At 36.6% G+C, this 27833-nt stretch overlaps 1 protein-coding gene and 1 pseudogene across 1 annotated transcript; one reads left to right on the forward strand and one right to left on the reverse strand.

The window, feature by feature from the left end:
- The first annotated feature begins 150 nt into the window (after positions 1–150).
- On the forward strand, positions 151–27469 carry FRZB (frizzled related protein). The gene is made up of 6 exons (XM_016149780.2): positions 151–1276; positions 8431–8478; positions 19084–19149; positions 22874–23078; positions 23450–23513; positions 26534–27469. Exons 1-6 carry the CDS (start codon positions 799–801, stop codon positions 26648–26650), a joined length of 978 nt encoding a protein of 325 aa, XP_016005266.2. The 5' UTR covers positions 151–798; the 3' UTR covers positions 26651–27469.
- Positions 10263–10381, reverse strand: LOC118614571 (annotated as a pseudogene).
- Positions 27470–27833: the final 364 nt, after the last annotated feature.

Genomic DNA, 27833 nt, shown 5'->3' on the forward strand with positions numbered 1-27833 from the left:
AGACCTTCTCTCCCCAGATCCCATTTCCTGGGAAGATGAGCAGACGTTGGAGGGCCGGGTCTGCACCGCGCGGGGGGTGGGGGGGGGCGGAGCTGCCTCGCTTGCTGGGAGGTAGGAGAGTGAAGAGCAGCGGGTCCGAGGCACAGACCTCGCGTCGAGGTTCCTCCAGCTGTCTCTCGTGCCAGCGGCGGTGGCTGCAGCAGCGGCAGCTCACCGCAAAAATTGGGTCTTTTGGCTCAGCCTATAAGACTTGAAAACTCTTACCGCACCCTCCTCCCCCAGTAGGAGACTTCTCTCTGGTTTCCCTTTCTTCCTCTCCCCCCGCCCCCACTCCCTCTGCCCCCGTCCTCCACACTTGGGAGAAATTCGTGCTTCTTTTAGCACCTTTTTGTAACCCAGGGGACGTGACACCCCAGAGCTCCAACTACTTCAGCTGAATTCTACTTTTGTTTTTATTTCTCCCTCGCGTCCTCTTATTTTCCTCTCATCTGATTCATCTGCGAAGACTGATGCTTCTGCCAGAGGGGGCGAGGAATAAATAGATGCTGCTGCCCCTGAAGGCTTAGACGTCGGGAAAGAGCGGCCAGAGCGGCAGCAGCGGCAGGGGCGGCGGCGGCTGGAGCTCGGCGGAGCTCGTGGGACCCCATTGGGGGAATTTGATCCAAGGAAGCTGTGAGATTGCCGGGGGAGGAGAAGTTCCCAGATCATTGTGTCCAGTTCCAGGGGGAGGAGGAGACGGCGGAGCGGGCCTCTGGGCGTCCTCGGCACTGCTGCACCCTACCCCATCCTGCCGGGATCATGGTCTGCGGCAGCCCGGGAGGGATGCTGCTGCTGCGGGCCGGGCTGCTCGCCTTGGCTGCGCTCTGCCTGCTCCGCGTGCCCGGAGCCGGGGCTGCAGCCTGTGAGCCCGTCCGCATCCCCCTGTGCAAGTCCCTGCCCTGGAACATGACCAAGATGCCCAACCACCTGCACCACAGCACCCAGGCAAACGCCATCCTGGCCATCGAGCAGTTCGAAGGGCTGCTGGGCACCCACTGCAGCCCCGACCTGCTCTTCTTCCTCTGTGCCATGTACGCGCCCATCTGCACCATTGACTTCCAGCACGAGCCCATTAAGCCCTGCAAGTCTGTGTGCGAGCGGGCCCGGCAGGGCTGTGAGCCCATCCTCATCAAGTACCGCCACTCGTGGCCGGAGAGCCTGGCCTGCGAGGAGCTGCCGGTGTATGACCGCGGAGTGTGCATCTCTCCCGAGGCCATCGTCACGGCGGACGGAGCGGGTGAGTCCGGCCACTGCTGGCCTCTCCCCCTGCCCTCCAGCCCGCTCACTTGTTGAAGTCCTTGTTACTCGCCTTTACTTTTTAATCCTGTCTTTTCTCTTCAGGTCACTTCTCTCAATCACTCCTTTAACGAGCACCATTCCTTTTTTCTTTCACCGCATCACGCTTCCCAACTGATGGACTCTCTCAATAGGTGATCTGTTTTTCTAAAACATACTGCTCATTCCACTCCCGTCACACTTCTACTCAACACTCGGCATGTCCAAGGAACCACCATAGTGATGCTTTTATTATTTCTTAATTTGTTTACAATCACTGAGCTTTCTTGCCTGATTATCTTGCTTTCTCAGCCATCACTTTTTTTTTATAGCTGTGGTGTTTTAGCTGCTTGTCAAGATTGTATGATGAAAACAGAAAACTGAAGCACCATTTTTCTCTAATTATTAAAAATGCCAAGATAATTTCAGTAACCTTACTCAGACCCACAGATGTTAGTGGTATGTGTTTGCTTAAAATCCATTTTGAGCAATTACCTTCACCTTAAACTTCCCCTTCCTTTCAATGAGATAAATTGTTCTTCCATTCCAGACTGAAACAGCTGTGAAACATTGCCATGCACTGCTAATTAGCTTCTGTGACTTGCTCCAGCCACATAGCTGGCGGAGTGAAATTGCTGGGCTCTTTTCACATTCCCACATGCCTTCAGGTCATTTTGTAAATGACATATGGATGAAAGGAGTTATATTTAAGACGTGTTATCATCACACACTCATGTAATGTTATTTTTAATCTCATCTCTTATCCCTCTCTTACGCTTTGCCAATAGTTTGTCTTTAGTACCTTATTCCATGCTCTTTCTCTGAGTGTGTATCAACCACACATTCATTTGAATCTTTCCCTACTGTAAAACTTTATTGTAGTTCTACATTTAATAGAATCAACCCCAAGTTGTTTTCTCACTAGTGTTTGGTCTAATTATGACAGTCATAACTCTTAAGACCTCAACTAAACCTAGTTCATTATGGCTCATTTAATTCTAACTCAGTATCACTCCTACTAATTAACCCAAACTTGAATTTCACCCTTCATATACTTTAAAAATAAAGCCAATCTTTTATGATTGGTCCTCTGTCATACCCTTCCCAGATCAGCTCTGTTCTTAGATGTGACCACTTGATTGCCTCTTTCTCTGTTCATTTCTTGGGCATCAACTTTTTCCTTCTGCCTCTCAGCTTGCTCAACCTAAGCTCATGTCTATAGTCCATTTCTAGGTAATAGTTCTTGGTTGTCAGGGAACTGATTTGAAAAAAAAAAAAAACAACTGCTTGTTTTGCACATTGACTTGCTTAACATAAAGTGAGTGGGGAGGGGAAAAGTACTTGTTCAAATAGTTGTAAAACCAAAACTGAATGGAAATATGTCAAGAGCTTTAACATCGTCACCTCACTTAGTTTAGCATTCTTTGAATATACCTATTGTCTTGGTTTTAATCAAGAGCCAAGAAATGGTCATATAAAATTGGAAAGAAATGTATTTGTTGTTAATCTTTGGGCTAAAGAGTACTCTTGAGCCTTTGCATTCACTACTGTCACAGGCTGTGCAGACTCTAGAAGAGCTTGGTCAGTTGCTGCCCTGGTCTGCCAGATACTTAGAATCAGTTAAATGCTGGCGCTTCTCTCAGGCCAAGGACGAGGAATGAAGTGACCGTGGTTCACGCTGAAATGCACTCCTCCCCTTAAAGGAGAAGACTTGCTCTGAAACCTCTTAAAGTTGGATCTCAGATGAGAGAGGTTTGGCAAGGTTAATCACTCTCAAAAGCCTTTTTCAGTATGGATGGGAAACTTAAGTTTCCTTAAGTGTCCCTGAGTTACCTATCATCATGGACCAAACGCAGAACAATTGCCTCATTGAAGCACTCAAATAGGACAGGCATGGAAACAATTTGTCAGTCCACGGGACCTGATTTCTGGGCTGCTTTAAAATGTCATATCTGCTTTACTGACAGCAGTCTTGCTAGGAAAATAAGTAGGGGTAGGCGGCAGTTGGAACCATATTTTGGTAATGGTCTCCCTTCCCCCCTCCCTTTACCATAAGCTTCAGTTGTTGCAGGAGGGAGCTGAAGGGAGGCGGGGATGGGGAATGGAGGGGTGGATTCTAGCCTGAAGGGTCGCCTTGGCTTCCAAGGCCAACTTACTGAAAATTACATTCCCTATCCTGGGTCAAACTGTCAGGCACCTGGAATTACTTAGGAACTACCACATGTGGCCCGTTTAATTTACGATGCAAATATACTCCTTGGTGCAGTGGCATATGACAGTTCATGAAGCAGATTTTTTTTTCTGTTCCTCCAGGTATAAACAGAGTCCCTATGTCTTATGCCTAGAATCCAGCCAGCTATAAAAATGAGGTCTTCCTGAATAAAATGGAACCACCTTTTTCATTCCTTCAATGCCAAGAGGATTTTTCAAATCCTACCATTTACATGGATCTGTTTCCTTGTAGTACATTTTGACTCTACAAACCAGTTTAGGATATTTTACGAAGCAAAGTCATTGAAATGGGGTATTGCTTCAAACTACTTTTTGCTTTCGAAATACTGAGGGCAAACGTATATTAATAGAGAAAAGATCATATCCTGACATTACTAATAAATTTCCATTAAATTTGTTCTTTTCCCACATTTTATATTTACCATAAAGTTGTGGCTACCTGCAAAACTACTTGAGCTGAGAATTCAGTTCAATTTAGTTATTCAGCCAGTTAATTAAATCTTTAGTATTGTATAGTGAGGAAGGAGTATGGGCTAGGAGTCCGGTAGACCAATTGTTAAATCTTGACTTTGACCCATATCAACTGTTATCATGGGGAAACTATATAACTTCTTTGATTTAAAGTTTTCTTACCTGTAACATGGGGACAGTACTGTCCACATCCCATAGGCATGGTGAAGATGAAATTAAACACTGTTTATACTACTTGGTACATTGCCCTTAACAAATCGTTGCTGCCGCTGTAGCTGTTTTTCTGTGGTTATCATTGTTATAGCGAATTGACATTTTCTTTTTCATTCGTTTGTTTTTTTGAAATGACATATTGGTCACTGCAGTTACAGCCTAGAACTTTTATCAGTTCAGCTCTAGAAAACAAGCTTCACACTGGGACTTACCTAGTAACGCAGATCTTCTTCTGAATATATAACCTTAATATTTCATTTTACACAAATCGACCTAGACCTCGGGTTCAAGAATGAATCCCTTTGGGAGTAACAGGAAAAAAGAATGAGTCTGATGAATGTCTGTTAGTTACAAATAGTTTATCTCACAAACATAAAATTATGTCTTTAAGAAAATTTACGGTATGCTATTTAACAGGTATTTATACAACACTCATGGATCAGCATGCCAAGGGCTTTATAATCACTCCTCAGTCATTGCTGGTCTCCGTGGCAGTGTTAACTTGTCACCCCAGCTCTTGCTCAACACATTTCTCCAGGCTCTCTCTCGCCTGGCAGAGCTGGGCCAACTTTCACATGCAATGAACTGCTGTTTAATCATTTCTCCACTCTCTGAGGAACAGGCGGCCTTTTCTTCAGCCTTGGTCTACAAATATTTGAGGGGCTAAATACCAAGAAGGAAGACTTATTTAGTGTGATAGGAGGAAATGAAATGGAAAGAAGAAATGAAAATTTTATATTAAAACCAGAGAGAAAACATATTTCTAAGGATTCTTCATCATGTAAAATATCAAAAGGCGTTTTGGATGGGGTAGGGAAATATGTTTCAAGAGTGTTGTGGTATTTAATTTATAGCTAACCCAATTATCAGCGGTAATAGAATCTTATGTAGTCCCCAAATCTTATTTTAATAATTCTTTTTTTATTTTGTTCCCAACGAATTTCTAAATAGTTGTTGCTCTAAATAGCAAAATTGACTAAGTCGTGTTTGGCCTGCCTCTATCTACTTGATGTATAAAAAAGGGAGGTCAAGAACCTCCAAATAAACATTTGGCTGGATTATTGAGAACTGGCTGTTTTCCTCAATTTAAAGAAAATCACGACTCTAAAGTTATAGGCTCTTAACTGGAATTCCAGATTTGCCATTAATGTTGTACCTTGAGCAAGTCATTTGACATTGGGGATTGTGAAGAACAAAAGAAATATTCATGTGAATTGATTGATAAATGGTAGAGCGCAATATGTGTTTAATGACAACACGATTGGGGAGAGGATGTATCCTCAGGAGACTGATCACCAGCCGCAACAGAATAAGAACTAATAACACATGTTTAAGGTGCTGTTTCAAGTGTGTACGCATATTAATTAATTATGATAATAACTATATGGTACATACCATTATTTTCATTTTGTAGAAATGAAAGCTGAGGCATATAGAGAAATCAGGTGCCTTGTCCAAGTTCATAAAGCTATTAAGAGAAAGAAGATTCAAACCATAACTCATTCTACACTATACTTCTCTTATGAAGAAAGAATTCTCTTTAGAGAGAATCTGTGTCTTTTGACCATCAGTTTGCAACTGAAGGATTTTTTTATTATTATTATTGTAATTTGAAAGCCCATTTATATAGAGATGCTTCTTGACTTGTTATGGGGTTACATCCTGATAAATCCATAGTAAGCTGAAAATATTATAAATTGAAAATGCATTTGATACACGTAACCTACTGAACATCAGAGCTAAGCTAGCCTATCTCAGAAAACCACTGGCAACATAGTACACTCTAGCATATCGGTGGTTTACCCTCATGATCATGTAGCTGACTGGGAGCTACTGCTCCTTGCTGCTACCCAGCATCAGGAGAGAGTATCGTGCTACATTTTGGTAGCTCAGAAAAAGATCAAAATTCAAAATTCAAAGTACAGTTTCTGCCAAATGTGTATCGACTTAGCATCATCATTAAGTTGAACCTTGTAAGTCAGGGACTGTCTGTATAGTTTAAAAGAATGATAGACAGCCCCAGACAAAGGATTCCAAGAGATAAGATAGAACTACTTCTTTTGAGATACCAGAGAACGTACATTCCAAATTTTCACATCTAACCCCGAGCCCTCAGTCTTAGCATGCCCTAGAGTAAACTCATTTCCTTAACCTCATAGGCCTATTCTTTTCTAGAATTTCTATGTCGTTATGAGGTACCACCACACCTAAACTTCAGGCCTGGGAGTCAGCCTTACTTCCACCCCATTCCTTATCCCCCACATTCAACAAGGATCAAGTGCTAGCGAATCTACTCTGAATCTAATTTTTTTCCCTCCTTCTCTAATGCTACTTTCTTAGGTAGGGTTTCATCATTTCTCATGTGGATTATAGCCATAATTGACTTGCTTACCTCTGGTATTGCTCCTCTGTATTCCAAAAGGGTGATCTTCCTGAAATACAATTCCATTGCTACAAATTCTTTGTTATCTGCCCCTAGGCTTTACGATCTCATTCTTTCTTACTTCTCCAGCTTCATTTCTCTCTGCATACACCACTCCCTATTTTAGCCACATTGAAAAATGTGCAGGTCCCTTGATGAGTACTGTGCTCTCTCATCCTCACACGTTTGCACATGCTATTCTCAATCTGGAAGAACCGAACCACCTTCCCCTGTTCCTTTAGCACTCTTCTTCTGGGAACCTCTCTGACCCCTACTAGAAATCTCTGGGTCATAAAACCTACTAATAATACTATTTTAATTTAGGATGATTTTGTCCTAAGTTTAACTTTCTAAAAAATATTTTTTTTGGATTATTTGTGATCAGAAAACTTCGGTTTTCTCTCTTATAATTCTAACAATTGATTTTTAAGTGCTTTTAAAAATGTAGAAACATTTTCCTGTGAATAGAATGAAAGAAGAAAACCATTCTCCTAGATTCAGCTGTACCAAAGGGATTTTCTTTTCTAAGAGTTTTATTTTTCATTTTTATTTTAACCTTTTAACATTAAATTATTTTAAGTATGGATCAATATAATTTCATTTACAGAGAGATCATTTTTGTACCAATCATGCATATTTTCACATGATCATTGAACTTATCTGGGAATAGAAAAACACTTTGGCACATTAATACTTGAATACATTTATCATGACTAAAGTCTTTGAATAGAAAAATTGTCATTAAATTAATAATGTATGACTGAGTTAAACCAAATGTTTTAGAATCAAGTAGTGTTGCCTGCTTATTTATTTATTTGGTGTTTGCTCTCTTTCCTTGGATATAGTTTTTTAAATACCAGCTGATGATTACTAATTCATTAATTGTAATTTTGGGTGGTATTTAACCCCTCCTTGTTTAATTTATTCATGTTACGACCTATGAAGAAAAAGGACATAGAAAGAACATTATTTTCTATTAGGATAAACAGAGGCATTAAACTCTTTTAACATAAAATGTTAATACAAATAGAAAACTCTTGTATAAAAATGCTGAGTTGAAGTGTCGATAAAGATATATACCTAGGAATCTACAGCATCAGCATAGTGCTTTGCCAAAGCACTCGGTGTTATTCATCAGAGCCTGCTTTTTTAACTAGAACACAGAAATTTATATCATTACCATTTATAGTTTATTATTGCCATTTTCTGGGATTAAGGGATCATGAAAAGAGTCAATGGCAGTTTCCAGTTATTACTACATCTATTAATTGCACTGGCTTGAGTAATTCTTAGATGGCAGGCTTCCTTTCTGCTGAAGAACTGTTTAGTCTTCAGTTAAAAGTTACGAGACTGCTTTCTAAATTTAAATATATGCCATTAAAGGGTGATGCATCTATTCATTGAAGAGGTGTGTTTGGTTTTTCTAGTCATCAAGAGATAAGTATTGGGCAAGTGCCTAATATGTATATAGGCTTTATCGTGATAAGATGCTTGTAATTCACAAATTTAGTGAAACTCAAAAACTTTATTAAATCCTGAAATTTTATACACAGTTGATGAGGATTCATAAGAGTATATTACCTTTCAATTACACAAAATAATAGATCTTTTCCTCAGTTGCTTTATAAATGATAAGAGTGCTAACCTCATGACGCTAATAAGAAGCACCTGGGTTCTTATCAAAATCAAACTTGTGACCGAATTAGATGTTTTATATGGAAATTATTAAAATAATAACAAATATGTTATGATTCGTACTTTATTCTATCACCTTTCAGATTTTCCTATGGATTCTAGTAATGGAAACTGTCGAGGGGCAAGCAGCGGTGAGTATATCACTATCTTCCTGGTTTTTGTTTTTGGTTGAATTAATCTTTGATGTAACCTAGATACTGAAGTCTTATTTGAGAACATTTAGGCCCTACATATTAAAAGTAAACTTATAAGCGTTATTTTCAATTTATATTAATTTTACTTTAAAAATTAGCATATAATAAAATCAACCTTTTCTTTTGGTTATAAAAGCTCTATGGATTTTATGAATTCTATGAATTTTAAAGCATGTATAGACTTGTGTAACCACCATTATAATTAAGATAGAGAACAGTTCCATCACCTCAAAAAAACTTCCTCTTATAATTATAAACATCTCTCACCTAACCACTGGCAATCACTGATCTGTTCCCCATCACTACAGTTTTATCTTTTCAGTTCCTTGGGAGCTCTCCTTTTTGGTCCTTTGGCCAGAAAGCTGGGGCTTTCTTTATCCCACTTTCCGATGAACCTCCTGTGACTGCTCCTACATCTGAGGCCAAGTGGTGAGAGGACCCAGCAATGGAGGGTTTGCCCCAATCTCTTGATACCACATGTTGATCAGAAAAGAAAGTTCTCTTACATCAGCATTTTAGGATTCCGAGGAGGGCCTGCCTTGCTGTAGCTGTTGTTGCCACCAGTCTCAAGATTGCTTGAGGAATAGAGTACAGGAGGATGGGCTGTTAGGATACCTTTTTCTCACTTCTTGAGTCAGAACTAGAGGGTTTCTCCTGAAGCAGTCTGTCTGAATGATGCCACTTCCAGGTTCTAGGCCATGTTGAAACCAGGCTGGGAAATACCAAAGGGGAAAAATGATGGATCCATTACCAGTTTGATTGTACTGGTTTTCTTCCCCAAGCTTCCTGCTACCATTTACTTTTCAGAGCCCTCAAGTATCTGTTTCATGCCTTCTGTTCAGGTTTTATAACTATATTTAGTAGGAAAGACATGATAGAGTCTACTTACTCCATCTTATCATAAAATAAACTTTGCAATGAAGTATGACATATGAGCAAAAAAGATCACAAATCATAACCATGCAGCTCAGTGCCTTTTAACAAAGTAAACACTCTAATGTAACCACCACACAGATCAAGATATGTAACATTACCAGCACTCTAGAAGCCTCCCTGCTTCTTCTAAATCACCATTTCCAGCCTTTCTCCCAAAGATAACTGCTAGGAGAAATTCTAACAGATATATTAATTTTGTGTGATTTTGAACTTTTATGAATGGAATTCTACAGTATGTATGTATTTGTGTGTGTGTGTGGGGGGCTTCTTTTGCTCTTTATTGTGCTGTGTATAGCAGTACTTTAAAATTTTCATTGTATTCTATCATATGAATATATGAAAGTATTTATTCTAATGTTCCTGGATATTTGGGTTGTTTCTAGTTTTTGCTATTATAACTAATGCTGCATTTGTTACAAGATCATTATAAGCACAATTATTACTATATAATTTATTCACTTTCCTCTAGTCATTTGCATTGATTTGGATCTGTATGTTCTGCATCTTAAGATGTCCTTTATGTGGAAGCAGAAAATAAAATTTATAAAATTTATAAATATTAAAAATTAAAATTAATTTTATTAACTTGTATATAAGTTTGAAACATCCATTTTTATTAGATTAGAACAACTTTTACTGATTTCCACTGCCTCTTACTGACAAGTGTTTGGCCTGAGGCAATGTCCGCCAAAGGCATTCCAATAAACATTTATCTTTTAAAAACTCACTGGTGTCTAGCAATGGCTCTATTTTCATTATTATTATTATTTATCTATTTTTTTTTACACCTGTGGCACCTGGTCTTCCTAGGTGTTCTCCCATCCAAGTACTAACCAGGTCCAATCCTGCTTAGCTTCTGAGATCAGATGAGATCGGCTGTGTTCAGGATGGCATGGCCATAGACAACAATGGCTCTATTTTAAGGGTCATTCCAGCTATTATGTCTGGTCAAAATAAAGTAAAAAGCTCATTTGTGTAATAGTACACAATAGGTAAGTCAAAATTTCTGGCCAGGTACATGCATGTGCCATCAAGTTGTCCTGAAGGTATTGTTAGAATAATGTAGCTCTTCAATGTGTGAAACAGAGAAGACATCGACAACACTATAAATAATACACAAAAATAGTTCAGTGTCTAAAACTATCTAGAATGAATGTAGTGTTCATGGGTTCAGTGTTTACTATTCTTCTTTTATAAATGTTTTCCTGTTCTCTGTTATAAAGGGAGTGATGAAAAACAAACTGACAAAATCAAGATCACTCTGCTTGTGAAAACATATTCACATGTTCTGAAAAGAAAATATAATTTGTTCATACTCAAAATTCTATACATTGGAGCGATGTAACAGCTGAAGTTAATTATGATAAAACAGGAAATGAGGAAGACTTAAAAACATCATAACCCACATAACCCCTCTTACAAAAGTGTCAAGTTGTTTCTGTCTGGAATTTGGAAAAGAAATTCTTTCACTGAAGTTAATTTATCCTTTGCCTCAAAGTTTAACAATTTTCTTTTCCTTTTTTTGGAGATAATAACTCTGAGCAGTTTCCAATTCGTGAGTGTATTTCACTGTTGTAAACCTATTATAACAAGGAGTACATCCTCTCTAGTTTCCATAACTTAGAATATGGAGAAAAACAATTTTAGTTCTATTCCACTGAGTCACTTGGTGTGTTAAATCAACACACAGCATTAAAGCAGGTATTCAAATGGTGCAATGAAAAGACATATTCTTATTAAAATAATTCTGAAAAAGAATCCCCCAAGCTTTCTACTTTGTGATGGTGACCAGTTTATGAGCTTTTATATTTGAAAAATACAAATTTTTCCTGAGAGGTGATATACTTGGTAAATTCTTACATTAATTAATTATATGAGCATGACCAAATTATGTAATTTCCCTGGGTGTGTTTCCTGATATAAATTCAGATCATATTGACCTCTGGGTTCCCTTGTGATATATTTTCAAATTAGGGAAACATTAGCAGTATGCCCTAGTGTAAGTTGGGAACTCTCTTTTCACAAGGCTCTTCCTGGCCCTGTTTTAAAGGTACTTCAGAGACACTCCTTCGGGCAGCTGAGTGGCAGCTGCTGCGTAACTGAAGATTCCTGGTTGCCCGTACATGGCAGGCCTGCTGCAGCCACCTCGCCTTTTAGTTTGATGGACTGTGCCTAGCTTGCGTAGTATAGACCCATTTTATCTTTCCTTCTCCAAACTTCTCTCTGCTCTTTTGGTTTCCTACTAATTTTGGGATTGAACTCAGTCCAACCTCCCTCCCCCCTTTGGTGCAAATGTTTACCGATTATAGAGGCTGAACTGACTTGGAAAACTTCTACCCTTTATTGGGGGAAAAAATTAGGATAGATAAAAAATAGTGTTTTTATATTTTTATGGTGGTTTTCTCTCTCTCTCCCTCTCCCCCCCTCCCTTCCTCCCTCCCTCTCTCTCCTTCTCCCTCTCTCTCCTTTCTGTCTTCCTCTCTTTCTCCCTCTCTCCTCCTTCCCTCCCCCATTTTGCAGTATTTGAAATTTTTGACTAATTCTTATTCCTAACCATTTTCCTCCCTGAGCTATTAGCCATATTGTCCTAGTTCTCCTGTTCCCTGAGGTCCTGAGCTTGGCCATTGCACTTCTCTCCCCAGAATGATTTCTTCCTTTTAGAGTTCATCTGGCTACATAGGTTTAATTATTGGTCTTGTGACTCTAGTTCTGATCTCACCTCTAGGCAGAGTACCACATTTCTCCTACAATTCACACTTCTACCTTGGGAGCCTGTTTGTACTCCAAATACAACATATTTAGTAAATAATGTTATCTTTTTATAAACATTTCCTTCTTGCCACTTTCTTTTTTAGTATATGGCACTATTGTTTTCCCAGATCCTCAGTACCGAAACTTCGTAATTAGTTTATTAGTCCACTACTCTACCATTCATCGGAAATGTAATGATCATCTTGTACCAGGCATGCTCAATGCCGAGGACATGGATGAAGGAGTGAGCAGTTGACTGCACTTCCCTTTTCTTCCACCTCATTTCTCTGTGTTTAAGTTTGAGCAGACATATCATGTTTTCAAAGACTTGGAAGCCCACTTAATTGTTTTGTTAATTAGAGTGCATCACAAGACATTACACTTCATATCTCATAAGAGAAAATGGGCGAATTGCATTGACTCTTTGCACTTTTTTATATCCTGAATAACTCTTGGATCCAGACACCTTGTAAAAGGCAATTTATTTAAAATTTTCCAAAGACATAAATCCTAGAGGAATAAACTAAATTTCCTTTTCTTATTAATATAGTGTTAGTCCTCTCAATCTTAAGCAATTTCCTTTTACAAAGTACAAATAACTATGAATTGAAACCTTTATTACAATATTTGAGGTTTGTTTTTTCAGCTAAATTGAGCAAATGTTATTTTTGCTTTTTAAAGCCTTATTATATTACTTAGGTTCACCAGTCAACTTCATTGCATTTCCACAATTTGCCCTAATCCAAAGTAAAATCTAATATATTCTTTGTCCTGTGTCTATGTTTAGGAAATAAATATTATTTTAAACACATAATGAACAGCTGTTAAGTCATGACACACTTCAATTTATGGAAAAATGAAAGGAATACCTTATATGAATTTTTATGTTAGTGGTACTTTATTGACATAATTTAGTTACAGTAAAATACACTTAAGAGTATGACACATTGACTTTTGACAAATGAATACACCCATGTAGTTATCAAGATAAAGAACATTTCCATCGCCCCTGAGAATTCCCTTGTGCTTAGTCAATCACCATCCACCCCCCGAGACATAGTTCTGATTTTTATTATCGTAGATTAGCACTGTCTGTTCTTTAGATTCATGTAAATGGAACCATACTGTACATATTCTTTTGTGATTGGTTGCTTTTATTTTTGCTTACTGTTTTTTTTTTTGAGATATATCTGCTTAGTTCTGTGTATTTTTTCATTCTTTTTTTTTACTATGTAATAGTACACCTTTGTGTGAACACAATACTAATATAATTTCTAAATTCTATTATTTTTATATAGTTCTCCCAAAACTAAATATAATAGATAAAAATTAAAAGTTTCTGTCTCTAGAAAAAAAACTAGCAAATTTTTATTTTCAAACTTAGAGATGATTTTTTTGTTAGAAAATTGTCACTTCTGTTTCATAAACTGCTCTTGAATCTGCGTAAAGTATTTTCAGCTTTTTGGTTTGTTTATATATTACTACTATTAATAGCTAACTATCAAATCAATGAATGAATACTGAGTACTAGGCTCTGTGCCAAATTCTTTATGTGAATTATTCCTGGTTCTTAACAATAACCCTATGAGACAGACAGCATTAGTTTAGAAATGTTTCGTAACTTGCCCAAGGCTACACAACTAGGAAGGAATGAAGCTGTAATTCAAACCCATTTGCCCTTAATTATTTTGCCATATTCTCCAGCACTATAATATTCATTAGAATGGTCACATATGTGGTCATTTTGGCTTGCTAAGCTTGATCTTTCAAATTTTTGGATATGTACATGATCGTTCAAATGTACTTCCTACACTAGGAAACTAGCATGGTCTACCTGACTCAAAATAGCAGAATCAAACACTATGGAAAAAAATCTGGTTGCTTTGCATGCTTTTGGTAGGTACTACAGCTCTTTGGGTGGCAAGGAGCTTTGGAAAAGTATTACTTCTTTTACTTATTAGGTGGTCTTTATAAATGATGAATTAGGACTCCTGGGGAATCCTGAGGATCATTAGATCTGACATGTATGGGGCATGGTATGCCAGATACTGTGATAACTATTTTATATACATTTACTTCTCCCAGTAACTCTATAAGATACCATTTTTTAGATATTGAAAATCATACAAATATTAAGGGATGGATCCTGGACTCAAGTGCAGCTATGTCTGACAATAAAAGTCCATCCCTTTAACCACGGTGTTTTCTGCACTCTTCTACAGTAGTAATGATCTACCGGGTATCAAGGACTTCCATTAAGGATGATCTGAACAAGTTCCACAATGGCACCCATCCATGTTGCCATTTTAGTGATGTTGATTGTAAAGAAGATCACGCAGTTCGTACATTGGCATCTTCACTAACCACTTCGTCTCTTCTACCCCAGCCTTCCACTTTCATAGGCACATTCTGGACCTCGCCAACTAGCAGTGGTGCCAGCACTCTAATATTAACTTCAAGTACCCCACCCTTTGCCTACCTTTTCTTTTCATTTGAGCAGATTTTGTCTAGTACTATCACTGCTAAAAATTTTACTCCATTAAGACTGCCTGTTTATCTGTTCAGCTCTAACCTTATCTACCTGAAATTCATGGCCTACTGTAATGATCATTCTCTTAAAAATACCGTCAATTCCCTTGCCTGTCTTTTCTTCTGCCATATGCACCTGGCAAAGTCCCAATTGTAGTTGTTGGAGAAAATAATTCAATTAGGGTGACTGGTTTCACTTTAACTACAAGATAAAATTCAAATACACAATCAATGCACTGCCTAGCATCCTACTCTTTTTCTCTAGAAAGTTGGACTTGCAACTCAATAAAATAACTGTTTTATACTTTTTTTTCTCTCCTTACACTTTCATGCTCTGCCTGTCTTGGCCCCTCATTCCTAACAGTTGATGACTTCACTTCATCCCTTAATGAGAAAGTAAAGCCATCAAAAGGAACTCTCTCATCGTTCCACCAACATCTGTCAACATCTGGACCCCTCTCCTTTTTCTTCTTGTGTAGCGGATGAAGTGTGCCTCTGGCTTTCAAAGTCCTCTTCTCCCCTTTCTTCAGAGTCTCCTCCTCTCCTTGCCAATTGATGTCAATTGATACTTAACTCCTTTGAGCTTGGAAGGTCTTATGACACAGAGAGCTGCTCTCCTTTTCTCTTAGAACACCCTCTTCTTTCAGCTTTTGGACTCCATAATCTCCTGTACTTCTTCTCCATCATTGGATGCTCCTTCTCAGTCTCCTTTATGAACTTCACTATCTTACATCTAAAAATGTAGTTCCTGCCTAGATAATGACAACTCATCTTTCAGGTTTTAAGCTTAAATGTCATTTCCCCAGAAGACTTGGCAGACTGGACTAGTTTAGATCATCAAGCTACATGTTCTCATTTACATTGTACTTTTCTTTCATAGCATTCATCACCTATAAAAATAAATGATTTGGGATGTAATTATTTGTTCAGTGTCTGTATCTTATTCTGCATTGTCTGTATTACCCATCAGGAGTCCTAAATGCCGAACACAAAGCTTGGTATATAGCAGATGCTCGATAAATATTTGTAGAATGAATTAACATGTAAGTGACTGAAAGAGCTCAATAAATGTTATTTCTATTTTCCTTTCCCATCTTATATTTAGAGAAGTATGGATATCCCTGGGTTGTTGCATCAGAAAAGACTTTCCATAGAATAAAGGCAAGTCCATGGTGTGATAGACATAGACATATGTTTAAAATTACTTGAGGGCATGCTTATGGACACCTCTTATAGGCAGTTAAAATGTAGATCTGAATCTCAGTAAATAAGTCATAATTAAGGATATAGGTTTTCAAATAATAAAAAATGTATTTTTACATCTGTTTTAAAATTCATTGTCTGCTCCAATGTGTCTTAAAATGGAGGGAAAGAAGACAAGGGGATTTCTAGGGTCAAATGCCAGGATATAAAACATATAACATGTACATTTGGTAAAAATTAAAGTTATTTAAACTTTGATCTGACTTGGAAGAGTCGGTCTTGAAAGAATTACAGTGGAAATTGTAACACAAATAGAATTGTATCCCCTGCCCCCCAACATACACACTTTTGGGCAATAAATCCTGAGCACAGATCTAAGGTATTTTTCTGGAAAAGCCAGAAAATACTCATTCATAGATAGTAGTATTCCAAAGTCAGATACATGAAAAGTTATAGGAGTTTGGAAGTCTTGCAAAGTTAATTACAGTTTTACAACTCTGGATGACACCCAAACTAAGTCAATTTCAAATAAATATCAGAGTTAGTTTGAAAGTCATATCACACTTCAGCTTGAATTCAAACAAGATTGTATTAAATAATGAAAGTCCAGTGAGAATCAAATTTCATAATTGTGTCAGGTACTTCTTTAGATGTTGTAAAACCATTTGACCCTTCAAATACTATTATCTTCATGTATTTTCAATAAATGAGGGGATTTTTGTGAGCAAAAAACTGAATACAGAAAGATGTGACCACTCTTCTCTCTAAACTGTGTTTATACGGCTCAGGCACCGCAGTGCACTGTGGGTCATCTCCCCAGAAGTCCAGACCAAGTTCTATGGAGCTCTGGGCATGTTAATTTTGCAAACCGATATTTGTACTAGAGCAATAAACAGTCTTCAGTTTCATTAGCAGAGAAGCAGGAGATCGTTGATTTTCAGAGAGTGTCTGAGAGAGAGGTTGTGAGGGAGAGCTGCCAAAGATGGTTTCCTGGTCGTGGCCCATGGATGCTTGTGGGATGTAGGATGGCATGCTGTTTCACAATTCAGTGTTCTTTTTAATCATAGACTTTGAGGTGAATGAGTTGCTAATATTAAAACCTTCCCCATATTTGAAGAACACTTTGTCATTTATTTTGTTGCTGCCAGATCCTTTAACTTTTTCATATTTTTTTCCCCTTAGATAAGAACACCAAGGCAATTCCTTTACGAGCTTTTCTTTTCAGCAGTGGAATGCAAGCAAATCATTTTTAATGGTTTTTGTGCAAAGCTCAGTAAATAGATTTTATTTTTTCATTGTAAAATTTATAAGCCTTGTGCCATTTGGGAAGCTGGAGAGGAAAACTGTTAACAAAATTAGTAGCGAGTTAAAGTAGAAATGATAATACTAGTGGCCCAATAAAAAGTCTGAGAAATCAACTATTGGTATATTTTCGACAAGAATTTTTTATTAGAATATATGCAAATTTCTGAAGAATTACGAGTATAATTTATTTACATGTATTATTTTTGATAAATAGATATTTATTTTTAAATGGCAAAAAAGCACAAGTAAGCCCTTCCTTATCTATATGTGAGAGAGGCTAATTTGTAAATCAGTATTTATTTCTTCAGCAATAGTCTCAACTTAAGGATATCTCTCTTTAAAAAATGTATAACATTTCTGTACAAAATAAAATTACATAGTAGAACTAGATGACTTTCCATTTTCTTTTAAATGGGAATACAAAAAACATTTGTATTTCCATTTAAGAAATGTTAATTTCTTTAAATTCCCATTTAAAATGTTAAGAAAGTTATTATTAGAAGAGTATTTTTAAAAATACCAACCAGCATGGATATTACCCATTATTATTGGCTTGAGATCTTTATTCTGCAGAAATTGTGTGTGGAAAATTATCTGCAGGACAAGGGAATTGCTTATGTAGCAATGAGACATTCTCACCTGTCTCATGGGCCAGGACAACAGTTGTTACTGCCATAGCATGTTATCTATTAGCCCAACTGAAAATAAAATTTATTTTGATTTAAAAACACAATGTCAAGTGCTGAACAAAAGATTCTGCTTTTTATTGGTCTCCGTGCTAACATAAAACACTTTTTAAACAAAATGTTTTTGTTGGCTTTCTTTCTGTGAGTCATCTGTTCTTTTTTCCTTTTTCTGGGTCAAAATAGAAGAAACACATGCCATTTTAGTTTTAATAGAGCTTTTTCAAGGGCACTATTTACAAGAAATCTTTACACGAACTAAAATGTTTTCTAAAATAATTGTGTATTTTTATATTGACTTTAATAACTAACAACATACCATGGTATAAGAATGACATATATTTCTTAGCAAAGTAATCTATAAACAATGTAGTAATCTGTTTTCCAAGATATTAAATGATTTGTCATGTATATAAAGCATATTGAGATATTTAAAACTTTTATGATATATACCTACCTGTATTACATATAAAATATATTCTGCTCACTAGTCACCAGATATTTAAAAAACATGAAACTCCTCACTTCAAATATGCATATATTAATTTCCTCTACTAAGCATACAAATACCATTGAGTCAAATAGCAGTTATTCTGCCATTAGGAGGGGCAGAATAATTTCTTAAAAACCTCACGAAGTTCACTGGATTGCAATAATACCTGCTTATCTCACTGAGTTGCTTTTAGATCCAGGAACTAATATTTGAAGGAGTGCTGTGTAATCCATAAAATGTATGTGAACGCAGGTGGTATTCCACAGGGCTAAGCCAGTTACCTGAGCATAAGTAGAAAATTGCCTCTCAGCAGGCATTGAGTTTACATCCATAAGCACTATGCAGTCTCTTTCAGAATTTAGGCGTCATGTTGTCCTCATGGATGGTGGGGAACAGATTTCCTCAAGATTTGGGTGGTTTGGGTAGTTCGTTGGAGAGTAAGAACTTATGAGCCTACTGATATTGAAAAAAAGGCTATGTAGATAGAATACACATAAATATAATTCCAGAGAAAGAGATCAGATACATAGAATCACTAGGAGCCTTCTTGCCACAAAACTGGACCCAATATTACCCCCCTAAAATGAATAATCGAAAGCTAATGCTGATATTTTGCTTATAGATAATTTTTTTTTTTTTCAGAACGCTGTAAATGTAAGCCTATTAGAGCTACACAGAAGACCTATTTCCGAAACAATTACAACTATGGTAAGGATAACTTCATGGCTGACCTGTAAACTGCTATGTTAAAAGAGAGAGAGAGAGAGAGAGAGAGAGAGAGAGAGAGAGAGAGAGAGAGAGTGTGTGTGTGTGTGTGTGTGTTGAGCAGTTTAAGAATAAGGCTTACAAACAAGTAAACAAGAACGACTTTTAAGAGCATACCTGTCCCAAATAATTAAAGTGTCTCATGTGGGCAAAATTCTTAACACATATTTTATTTTGAAGCATATCAGGCAGCATTACTGGCATCTTAGAACCATGTGCTTAAGTATACATAGATACATTTCAAACTAGATGGAAGGGACTCTTCCCTCCCCCAGAGCCTGAGGAGGATGTGAGCACAAGTGTTTGGAGCTGCGTGGGTCATCAGTTGTGCTTTAAATTCAGCTTCACTGAGGTGAACAGAGGAGCGCTTTGATACATAAGGGATGGTTAATAGGGTTAAATTTGGCTTCTTCAATCACTCTATCTCATGGAAAACAGTGACAGAGTTGGAAAGTAACACATAAAAGTTGTTAGTATTTAATTAAGGAAATCTTATCCAGTTTGATGTAGAATGTAGATATTCTGATAAAATATTAATTGAAGAGCTACCTATTCAAATGTAGCTGAAAAACTTAACCAAAGGAGGAGGAAAAGCCTGTCTCTGTATCAGGTACTGTGTTAGGCGGTTTCCATGCACTGTCTTATGTAATTTTTTCAACTGCCCCATGAGATGTATTATTATCCTTATTTTATCAGTGATTATTGAACCAAAATTATCCTTTCTTTGATTATTCAGAATGTACTTTTGGGTACCACCATGCTTCAGAGTCACAAATTTTAATTACCATTTATTTAGAAGGGTCAGTTAAGAGAATTTTCCAGTTGGTAAAACAAGGGACGAATTAATATTTGCTGTATTCCATCAGCATTTGTGACTTTTTTCTAGCATCTGTGAGATTAATGAAGGTCACGTTACTATCTCTGTAGCAGACTGTTAATGCTGAGTTAATGATAAACATGGCAATTAAGTAGATTTTTGACAGGAACTTTATTATTAAATGAGAGTTTTATTGTTGAATTTATGTGCCCTATTTTAGAAGCTATAAAACATATACAGCAGATTTATTTCTACTTTTGTACTTTTGGGAATTGGAAGAAGAGAAATGGCCACAGTAACCTTTGCTATCTTTGAAAATACTGTGTATTAAAGGTACAAAGCAGAAAATTCTTTAAAATAAATGCATGGAAATTCCTAGTGTTTCTTCAATGAATTCAATTTCTATTTTTTGCTTACTACTCATCTTAAGAGGAATCTACTTTCTCTTAGCCAATGGTGGATGCACTTTCCAAGGTTGAAAGGCCATGTTTATCTAAAAAGTCAAATTCCTGGCTCCTCATCTGAGGACCCATTCCTTCAAAAGTCATAGGGAAAATCACAGGGAAAGGGAGGTCTTAATTTTTAGGAGATTAACTTTTTAAGATTGAAAAATGCTGAACGTTTAAGTAGAGTTACACTAAAATCAAAAGTATAATAAAAATATTATATCGAGGAAATTTAGTTGAGTTTCTATATATTTTACTTTACTTACTAATTTTTACTTTATCCAACTTTCTTAGTGCTGCAGTGGTTGGTGCTGTTTTTGTTGTTGTTGTTGTTAAAAGTCAAAATACTGGTGGTTGTAAGTAATGGAAAGAGAATATCTTTGACAAGGTAGCTGAATGAATATTATAACATAAAATAAGATGCAGATTACAGTGAATAGAAAGAAGATAGGGCCAAGCAATAACCAGGTTGCCTGTAGTTTAAGGATTTTCACTTGTCTGAGGCTTACTTAGAACTTCTTTGGGGGAAGGCAGACTAATTATAGAGCAAAACTCTGAAAAGAAAATACATTTTTAAATTTCAAAATATATTGATTTTTATCTTACTTAATTATCTCATGTGTCTACTGAGAAAACAAAGAGGGTGGGAACAATTGATAATTCAGACAAAACCTCTCCTTCACTCAAATTAATTCAGGTAAAATTCTTGAGCTTTAACAAAATTACTTGAATAATAAAGTAAGTCTTGTAGGGAGATATTTATTTTGGAGTGGGTACATGTACTAAAAGTTTCTAATAAAAATAGTAGACACACCAGGTAAATAAATCATTACTTTAAGAACATTTGCACAGTTCACTAATCTCTAATGGTTGATGGATACTATGAAGCACATTCACATAAACCAGGACACAAAAAAATGTCTACTAGCTGGGGTTGCGAATTTATTGGCATTGTGATCCCCCCAAAAGACATTTCAAAAGGGAAATCTTATCTTTTGTTAAAATACAGGATAGAGAGAATACTGATAGAAAGGGATTCCTTTGCTCATGAATCACACCAAGCAGGGACAGAGAGAGTGTAGTTATACTTTGTTTGCTATAAATTCTCATACTTGAGATAACTAGTTTTCTGAAGATTGAGATACCTGTAAAACAAAAAATGAGGTTTTGTCCAAAAGTTTTTTGAATTGGTTACCTAATTCCTTTAGTTTAAAATGCCTAAAATATGTGAGAAGAAACTGGGATGAAAGTGGTTTGCTGACATGTGCCTAAGAGGCTTTCAAAAAGTGGATTCATTTGGATACGTTGGATTTTCCTCTGTGTAACATCTATGGATATTGAACCAGAGCAATGAAGGTGCCTGAGAAAAAGCCATCGGCTTATTATCAACTGACATTTTACTTCATCTTAGACTTTTTCAAACTCGCCCTTAAAAAAAAATTCATTTACCAGAAGTAGGAATCTAAAAAATTTGGCTTTCGAAAGGATACAAATATAGAAAAGAAGCAGAACTGTACTTGCTAGGTTATGAATCAAGTACTTTAACTTTGCAACTGAATTGATTATTTTGAAGGCAGTTTGTCTTTATATTAAGAAGTGAAGCCAACACTTGTAAGATAAATTGGGTGCCAGTATATTCATTGAGAGAGGTAGATTAATGCAATTAACATGTTAGACCATATTCCATAGCATTTGAGGGGAAGGAATGTTGGGAGTGTCTGACTTCAAAGCAGATGAAGGAAATAAGATCTAGTGGTGCCAGTGCTCATTGTCTTTCATACTTACAGGAGAGTATGAAAGACAATGAGCACCGAAACAGAGGAAGAAAGAGGGATGTTCGAACAATGAGCTAAGATGAGGAAGGTGAAAAGGCTGCAGAACACAGTAGAGCGAGATAACCTTATGTCACTAAAGAGACCCTCACTCTTTAGAAAATCTATTAATAGATCTAATAGAAGAATGCTGACAAGAAATTAAAGCCTATTTAAATACTAGGTCTTTAATATGATGAAATTAATTAAGTTTAAATTTCTGCTGGCAGCAATTGAAACTGCACACATACACACATGCATCCAAAATAAAAATTTGGAGGAAAATTACATCAGATTCATCTAATCTTTGATTGTTTAAATGAATTTTTCTCAATGATATATATACACACATATGCATGTATACACCCAAGTAGCTGTGTACTCAAATTGGAAGGAGATCAGGGCTTTAAAGAAACAGGTGCGTTGTGTAGTGTGTCACTCATTATCACTATGACAAAAAAATCTGATTGACCTTTCCTCTCCATTTATTGAGCATCAGGTGGAAAAAAGTCGACTAGAAAGAAGCCTACTTGTTTGTTTTGATACCTATTGTGTATCATATCACCATATCAGCTTTGTTGTCTTTTACCTAGTTATTCGGGCTAAAGTTAAAGAAGTAAAGACAAAGTGCCATGATGTGACTGCAGTAGTGGAGGTGAAGGAGATTCTAAAGGCTTCTCTGGTAAACATTCCAAAGGACACCATTAACCTTTACACCAGCTCTGGCTGCCTGTGTCCTCCACTTAATGTTAATGAGGAGTATATCATCATGGGCTATGAAGATGAGGAGCGCTCCAGGTAATACACTTCCTAAAGATTCAGACTAATTCCTATGCCTAAACTATCCTTATTGCATTTCTCTAAAGATTTTCTTTGGGGTTCTTACCTTGAGATCTATCTACCTTCTAGGGGATTACAGGTAGGTTTTAGTTGGGTCCCTCAAAGTGTATATGTGTAATTTGTGGGGGTGCATTTTTCTGGAGAGAGGGATAAATGCTTGATGTTCTTAAGGGAGTCCATGCCTCCCAAATAGTTAAGAATTACTGTTCTAAAACTTGGCTGGCCTGTTCTAGAACAAAGAGGTAAGTCTTTCTTAGCAATGATTCCTTGTATTTTTCAGTAATATATTTTAATTTTTAAAAAATTATTGCTTCTTTAAAAAAATACAGATTACTGTTGGTGGAAGGTTCTATTGCTGAGAAATGGAAGGATCGACTTGGTAAAAAAGTTAAGGTAAGCCTATATTTCATGTTCAAAGTGATACGTAAAAAATAAAAGTAGGAAAGCAGTCATTTGTCATTTAAACAAAAATAGCTGCCCTTAACTATATTCTCAGGTTTTATTATATCTGAATATATATATATATATAATCCTCAGGTTTTATTATATATATATATATATTCAAAATGCCAAGGACTGAGTGTGTGTTTAATCTGTTTCACTTAAGAAATTTTCTACATGTGTATCAGAGATCTGACTATAGTTGCCTAACTCCTTAAAGTGAGAAGTATAGCTATGGTTAGTCCAGTCCTGTAGTGTGAATTCACATTATCATTAGAGCTCCAGGCTCCTTCCAGCTTATTGCTCTGCCATTTTTAAGGGTATTGCTTCCATACTCATGATTACCTTGAGGTCACAAGATGGCTGCCCTACCTCCCGCATCACACCTATCTTTCAGGGAGAAAGAAAAGGGAGGTAAAAAGGGGTCTTTAAGTGCCTTCTATAGCAATTTTTACTTAGGAACTGGGTCTCATGTTCATCCCCTAGCTGCAAGAGAGGCTGGGAAGTGTAGATTTCCCTCCCCTCCCCCGCTGGGCATATTGCTAACCTGGACAAATTGCAGTTCTGTAAGTCAAAGTAGGGAGTAAAGGATGAGTAGGAAAATACCAGTGTTGTCCCAGTGCACAGACGTCAATTCCTACATACATTCATCTGTATATAAGAGATCTGGCCAAATTAGGTCCAGTAGTTTTATTTTTAAGCCCATGACTCTTAGGTACTGGAAGTGATACATTGGAAAATATCCCAGTAAATTACCTTATTCTAGAAGGTTCCATTTCTTTTTACTCTATGAAGCAAATCTGTTTTAAAGAAAGGAATGTGAGAGAGTATGGAGTATGTATAGAGTGGCAAAGAATCGAAGGGGTGGGTATGTGTGTGGTGGATGGGAAGGGGGAGAGGTAAATGGGAATTGTACCAAACATAATACATCCTCTTCCTTCTGTGAGTTTGAAGGTTTGGGAAACATTTACAGGGTAAGTTAAATACCCCTGGGCAGTTTATCTTATACATCTGGCACTTGACGCAGCAGACACATGTGAGTTTAAGTGACCTACAAAAATGTAGAGGGCATTACTTTTCAGGGAGAAACTACCCTCCAGCAAGCTCTTTTTATCCTCTATGATATTTGTCAAAAGTGAGATATAGTTCAATTTCAGACCTGTGAGAATTCTCTATTTGTATCTCTTCAATTAGTTTGGTGTTTATTAAAAAGTGGCTCTTCTTCAGTATGTTGGAATCTCTTACTGTCCTTTTAATTTGGTTTTCTGCTTGCTAATGCAGAACAGGAATGTGTCCTAAATTCCTGCACCAGTTGAAAGAGCTTTCAACATCCCTGCTGCAAAGCATGTAACAAGGCTTCCCTTTTGGTACCAAAACAATTATCATCATATAAAGACTCAGGATGCATGACTTATTTCTCTTGTTTCTTAGTAAGGCAAAGATATTGTCTATTGCTTTCTACAGAAAATTCAGAGTTATTATATTCTCAGTCTAGATTTAAACATGCTAAAAGAAGAATTAAACCAATAATTTTAACAATTTTAATTCATATGCAGATACTCAGGGCTAAAGACCTTAGGTGGAAAATCTCTTTTGGCTACAATTATTGAGATCCTTACTTTAGTTTTCTGGTCAATTTTAAGATGTAAAAAAAGAGTTTTGTGTATGATACTTTAAAAAGTTGCCCTTTTGACTGACTTTTTGCTCTCAGTGGCTAGTTCAAGAATTAAATAAAGACCTATTTATGGTTTTGCCATGCAAGTGATTGTTTACCTTAGTCTCTGTTATAAGTTTGTGCAAATCAAGATATTTGGCCTGTGTTGGGAAGCTGAGAATCTGAGTGTTTTTTAATATGAAAAACAAAAAGATTTTGGAGTAAATGGTATTAAAATGAAGAATTACTTTTGGTAATTGAAAAATAATTTATTATGTACTCAGCACTTTATACATTTTTTATCTGTTAAGATTCAGAACAGTCTTATAAGCAGATTCTGCTATTAATTCCAATGTGTTAATAATGAAAATGAGGTTTAATTAGTTCAAGAAACTTTGCATGGCCACTGATGGGGTTAAAATTTGAACTTGGGAAATCTGACATTAGCTCCTTGCTACTAATGGGCCAGCAACATTGGCATCACCTGGGAGCTTGTTAGATAGATATGAAAATCTTCGGCCCTATCCCAGACCCACCGAATGCAAATTTGTAATTATACAACATCACCAGATTATTTCTCTATTCATTGAAATTTGAGAATACTGCTGTAGTCCTTATTCACTACCTATAATATCTATAACATAACTCTTTTTTAATTTGTTATATTATATGTAAGTGTTTTTGGCACTGTTAATATGAAATATTAGTAAACTTGATTGTGGTTATTTAAAACATTGGTAATGTCTGCTTTGTAAAAACTTAGAACTAGGGCAGAAACTTGTCTGTTCTATTCGTTGCCCTTGGTAGATATTACTTAGAAAGATATTTTTGAGAGACCCCATTCCCACTCCAAATTTTCATTTTTTCCATGGCTCAAATTACATAGATTTAAAAAGGCTGTTTTTAATGTATTGTAAGAGAGGAAGATGAAAAATAGCCCTTCCTTCAAATTTTCCATGCAAATCTTCCATTTTGATCACCTATGAAGTGCCAGTCTGAGGTATGTTATTTCAGGAAATACTCATGGATATTGATAGATATTTGTGTCACCATTTACTGATGTAGAAATTTTAAGTTTTAGGTTTGATATGAATGCATTATTGATATAAGCAGCCAATGCTGTGCTTTTTAAAATTTGAGAATTACGTTCATGTAGTATCAATTTCATTGTTATTCTGGGATATAGATTTTGTACTTTTGGAAAGTAGTAAAATGCTTTTAAGATCTGACTTGGCAGTCTTGATCAGTTGTTAGAATAATAGAAATGACAACCCAGGTAATATGTGTGTGTGACCATTTTCTGTTTTAAATTTTATAGCGCTGGGATATGAAGCTTCGTCACCTTGGACTGAATAAAAGTGATTCTAGCCACAGTGATTCCACTCAAAGTCAGAAGTCTGGCAGGAACTCCAACCCCCGGCAAGCACGCAACTAAATCCTGAAATGCAGAAAGAACATTAGCGGACTTCCTATTGAGACTTGCATTGCTGGACTAGCAAAGGAAAATTGCACTATTGCACGTCATATTCTATTTTTTACCACAAAGATCACGTGGTAACTGATATTACTTCTATTTTCTCTTTTGTTTTCTGCTTTTCTCTTTCCTCTTCCACCCCTCTTTTTTTGTGGTCTAAATACAGATCCTTAAATATATGTATTCTATTTCATTAATCATGGGAAAACTATTCTTTGCAATAATAATAAATTAAACATGTTGATACCAGGGCCTCTTGCTGGAGTAAATGTTAATTTATTATTCTGCACCCAAATTGGGAATGCAATATTGGACGAAAAGAGAAAGCTAAATATGCTGTACAACATACACGGCTGATCTAATTACAGCCTCATTTCTCATGCCCTTTGGGCATTCTCCTCACGCTTAGAAAGTTCTACATGTTTATAAAGGTAAAATAGCAGTTTGAAATCAAATGCCACACAGGCAAAGCAATCAGCAAGCACCAGGAAGCATTTACGAGGAAAAAACACACAAGATGAATTATTTGCAAGATTGGCAGGAAGCAAAATAAATAATGTTAGGAGCTGGGGAAGGAATATTTTGCCAGACTGAGAAGCACAACTAAAACCAGTAGCTGTCAAGGTGTTAACAGTAGCATTTATCTTTTGGTAATACATTTGATTTATTTATGAATATATTAACCAGCATTAGGGAAATGAATTATAACTAGACATCTGCTGTTATCAGCATAGCTCTGTTTATTTTGCTTCTTTTAAAATAAACCTATTGGTGTGAGTCTTTTTTTTTTTTTCATTTAAAATAAATGTGACTTGCTACATTGACCAGGAAAAGAAAGTATGTATGTGTGTAAACTAGGGTACTACTTTTAAAAGGTATGTAGCTCTATAAAATGCTGTAGTTTGCAGGATGGTAAAATGTGCAAGGTTTTTTTTGTTTGTTTTTTTGTTTGTTTGTTTTTTGATGTGTGTGTCTGTATTTGTGTATGTGTATGTCTGTGCACTCATACACACTCAAGCTGGACTGAATTACAGGCCTGTGCACCGGCCTGCACTTTATCATTTGGATGTGTGCTGTTTAATGCTTGGTAAAACACGTCTAATAAAAAAAATCATGGTTGTCAGGAGAGAGGCTACTCTGACTT

This window comes from Rousettus aegyptiacus, unplaced genomic scaffold, assembly GCF_014176215.1.
Source record: "Rousettus aegyptiacus isolate mRouAeg1 unplaced genomic scaffold, mRouAeg1.p scaffold_m13_p_2, whole genome shotgun sequence".
In the NCBI taxonomy this organism is placed as follows: domain Eukaryota; kingdom Metazoa; phylum Chordata; class Mammalia; order Chiroptera; family Pteropodidae; genus Rousettus; species Rousettus aegyptiacus.

Excerpts from the sequence above, each read along its gene's own strand:
- FRZB (XM_016149780.2), top strand. The coding sequence starts at position 799 with ATGGTCTGCGGCAGCCCGGGAGGGATGCTGCTGCTGCGGGCCGGGCTG. Across the intron at positions 1,277-8,430 it reads CGTCACGGCGGACGGAGCGG|ATTTTCCTATGGATTCTAGT; the intron begins GTGAGTCCGGCC and ends ATCACCTTTCAG. Across the intron at positions 19,150-22,873 it reads CCGAAACAATTACAACTATG|TTATTCGGGCTAAAGTTAAA; the intron begins GTAAGGATAACT and ends TCTTTTACCTAG.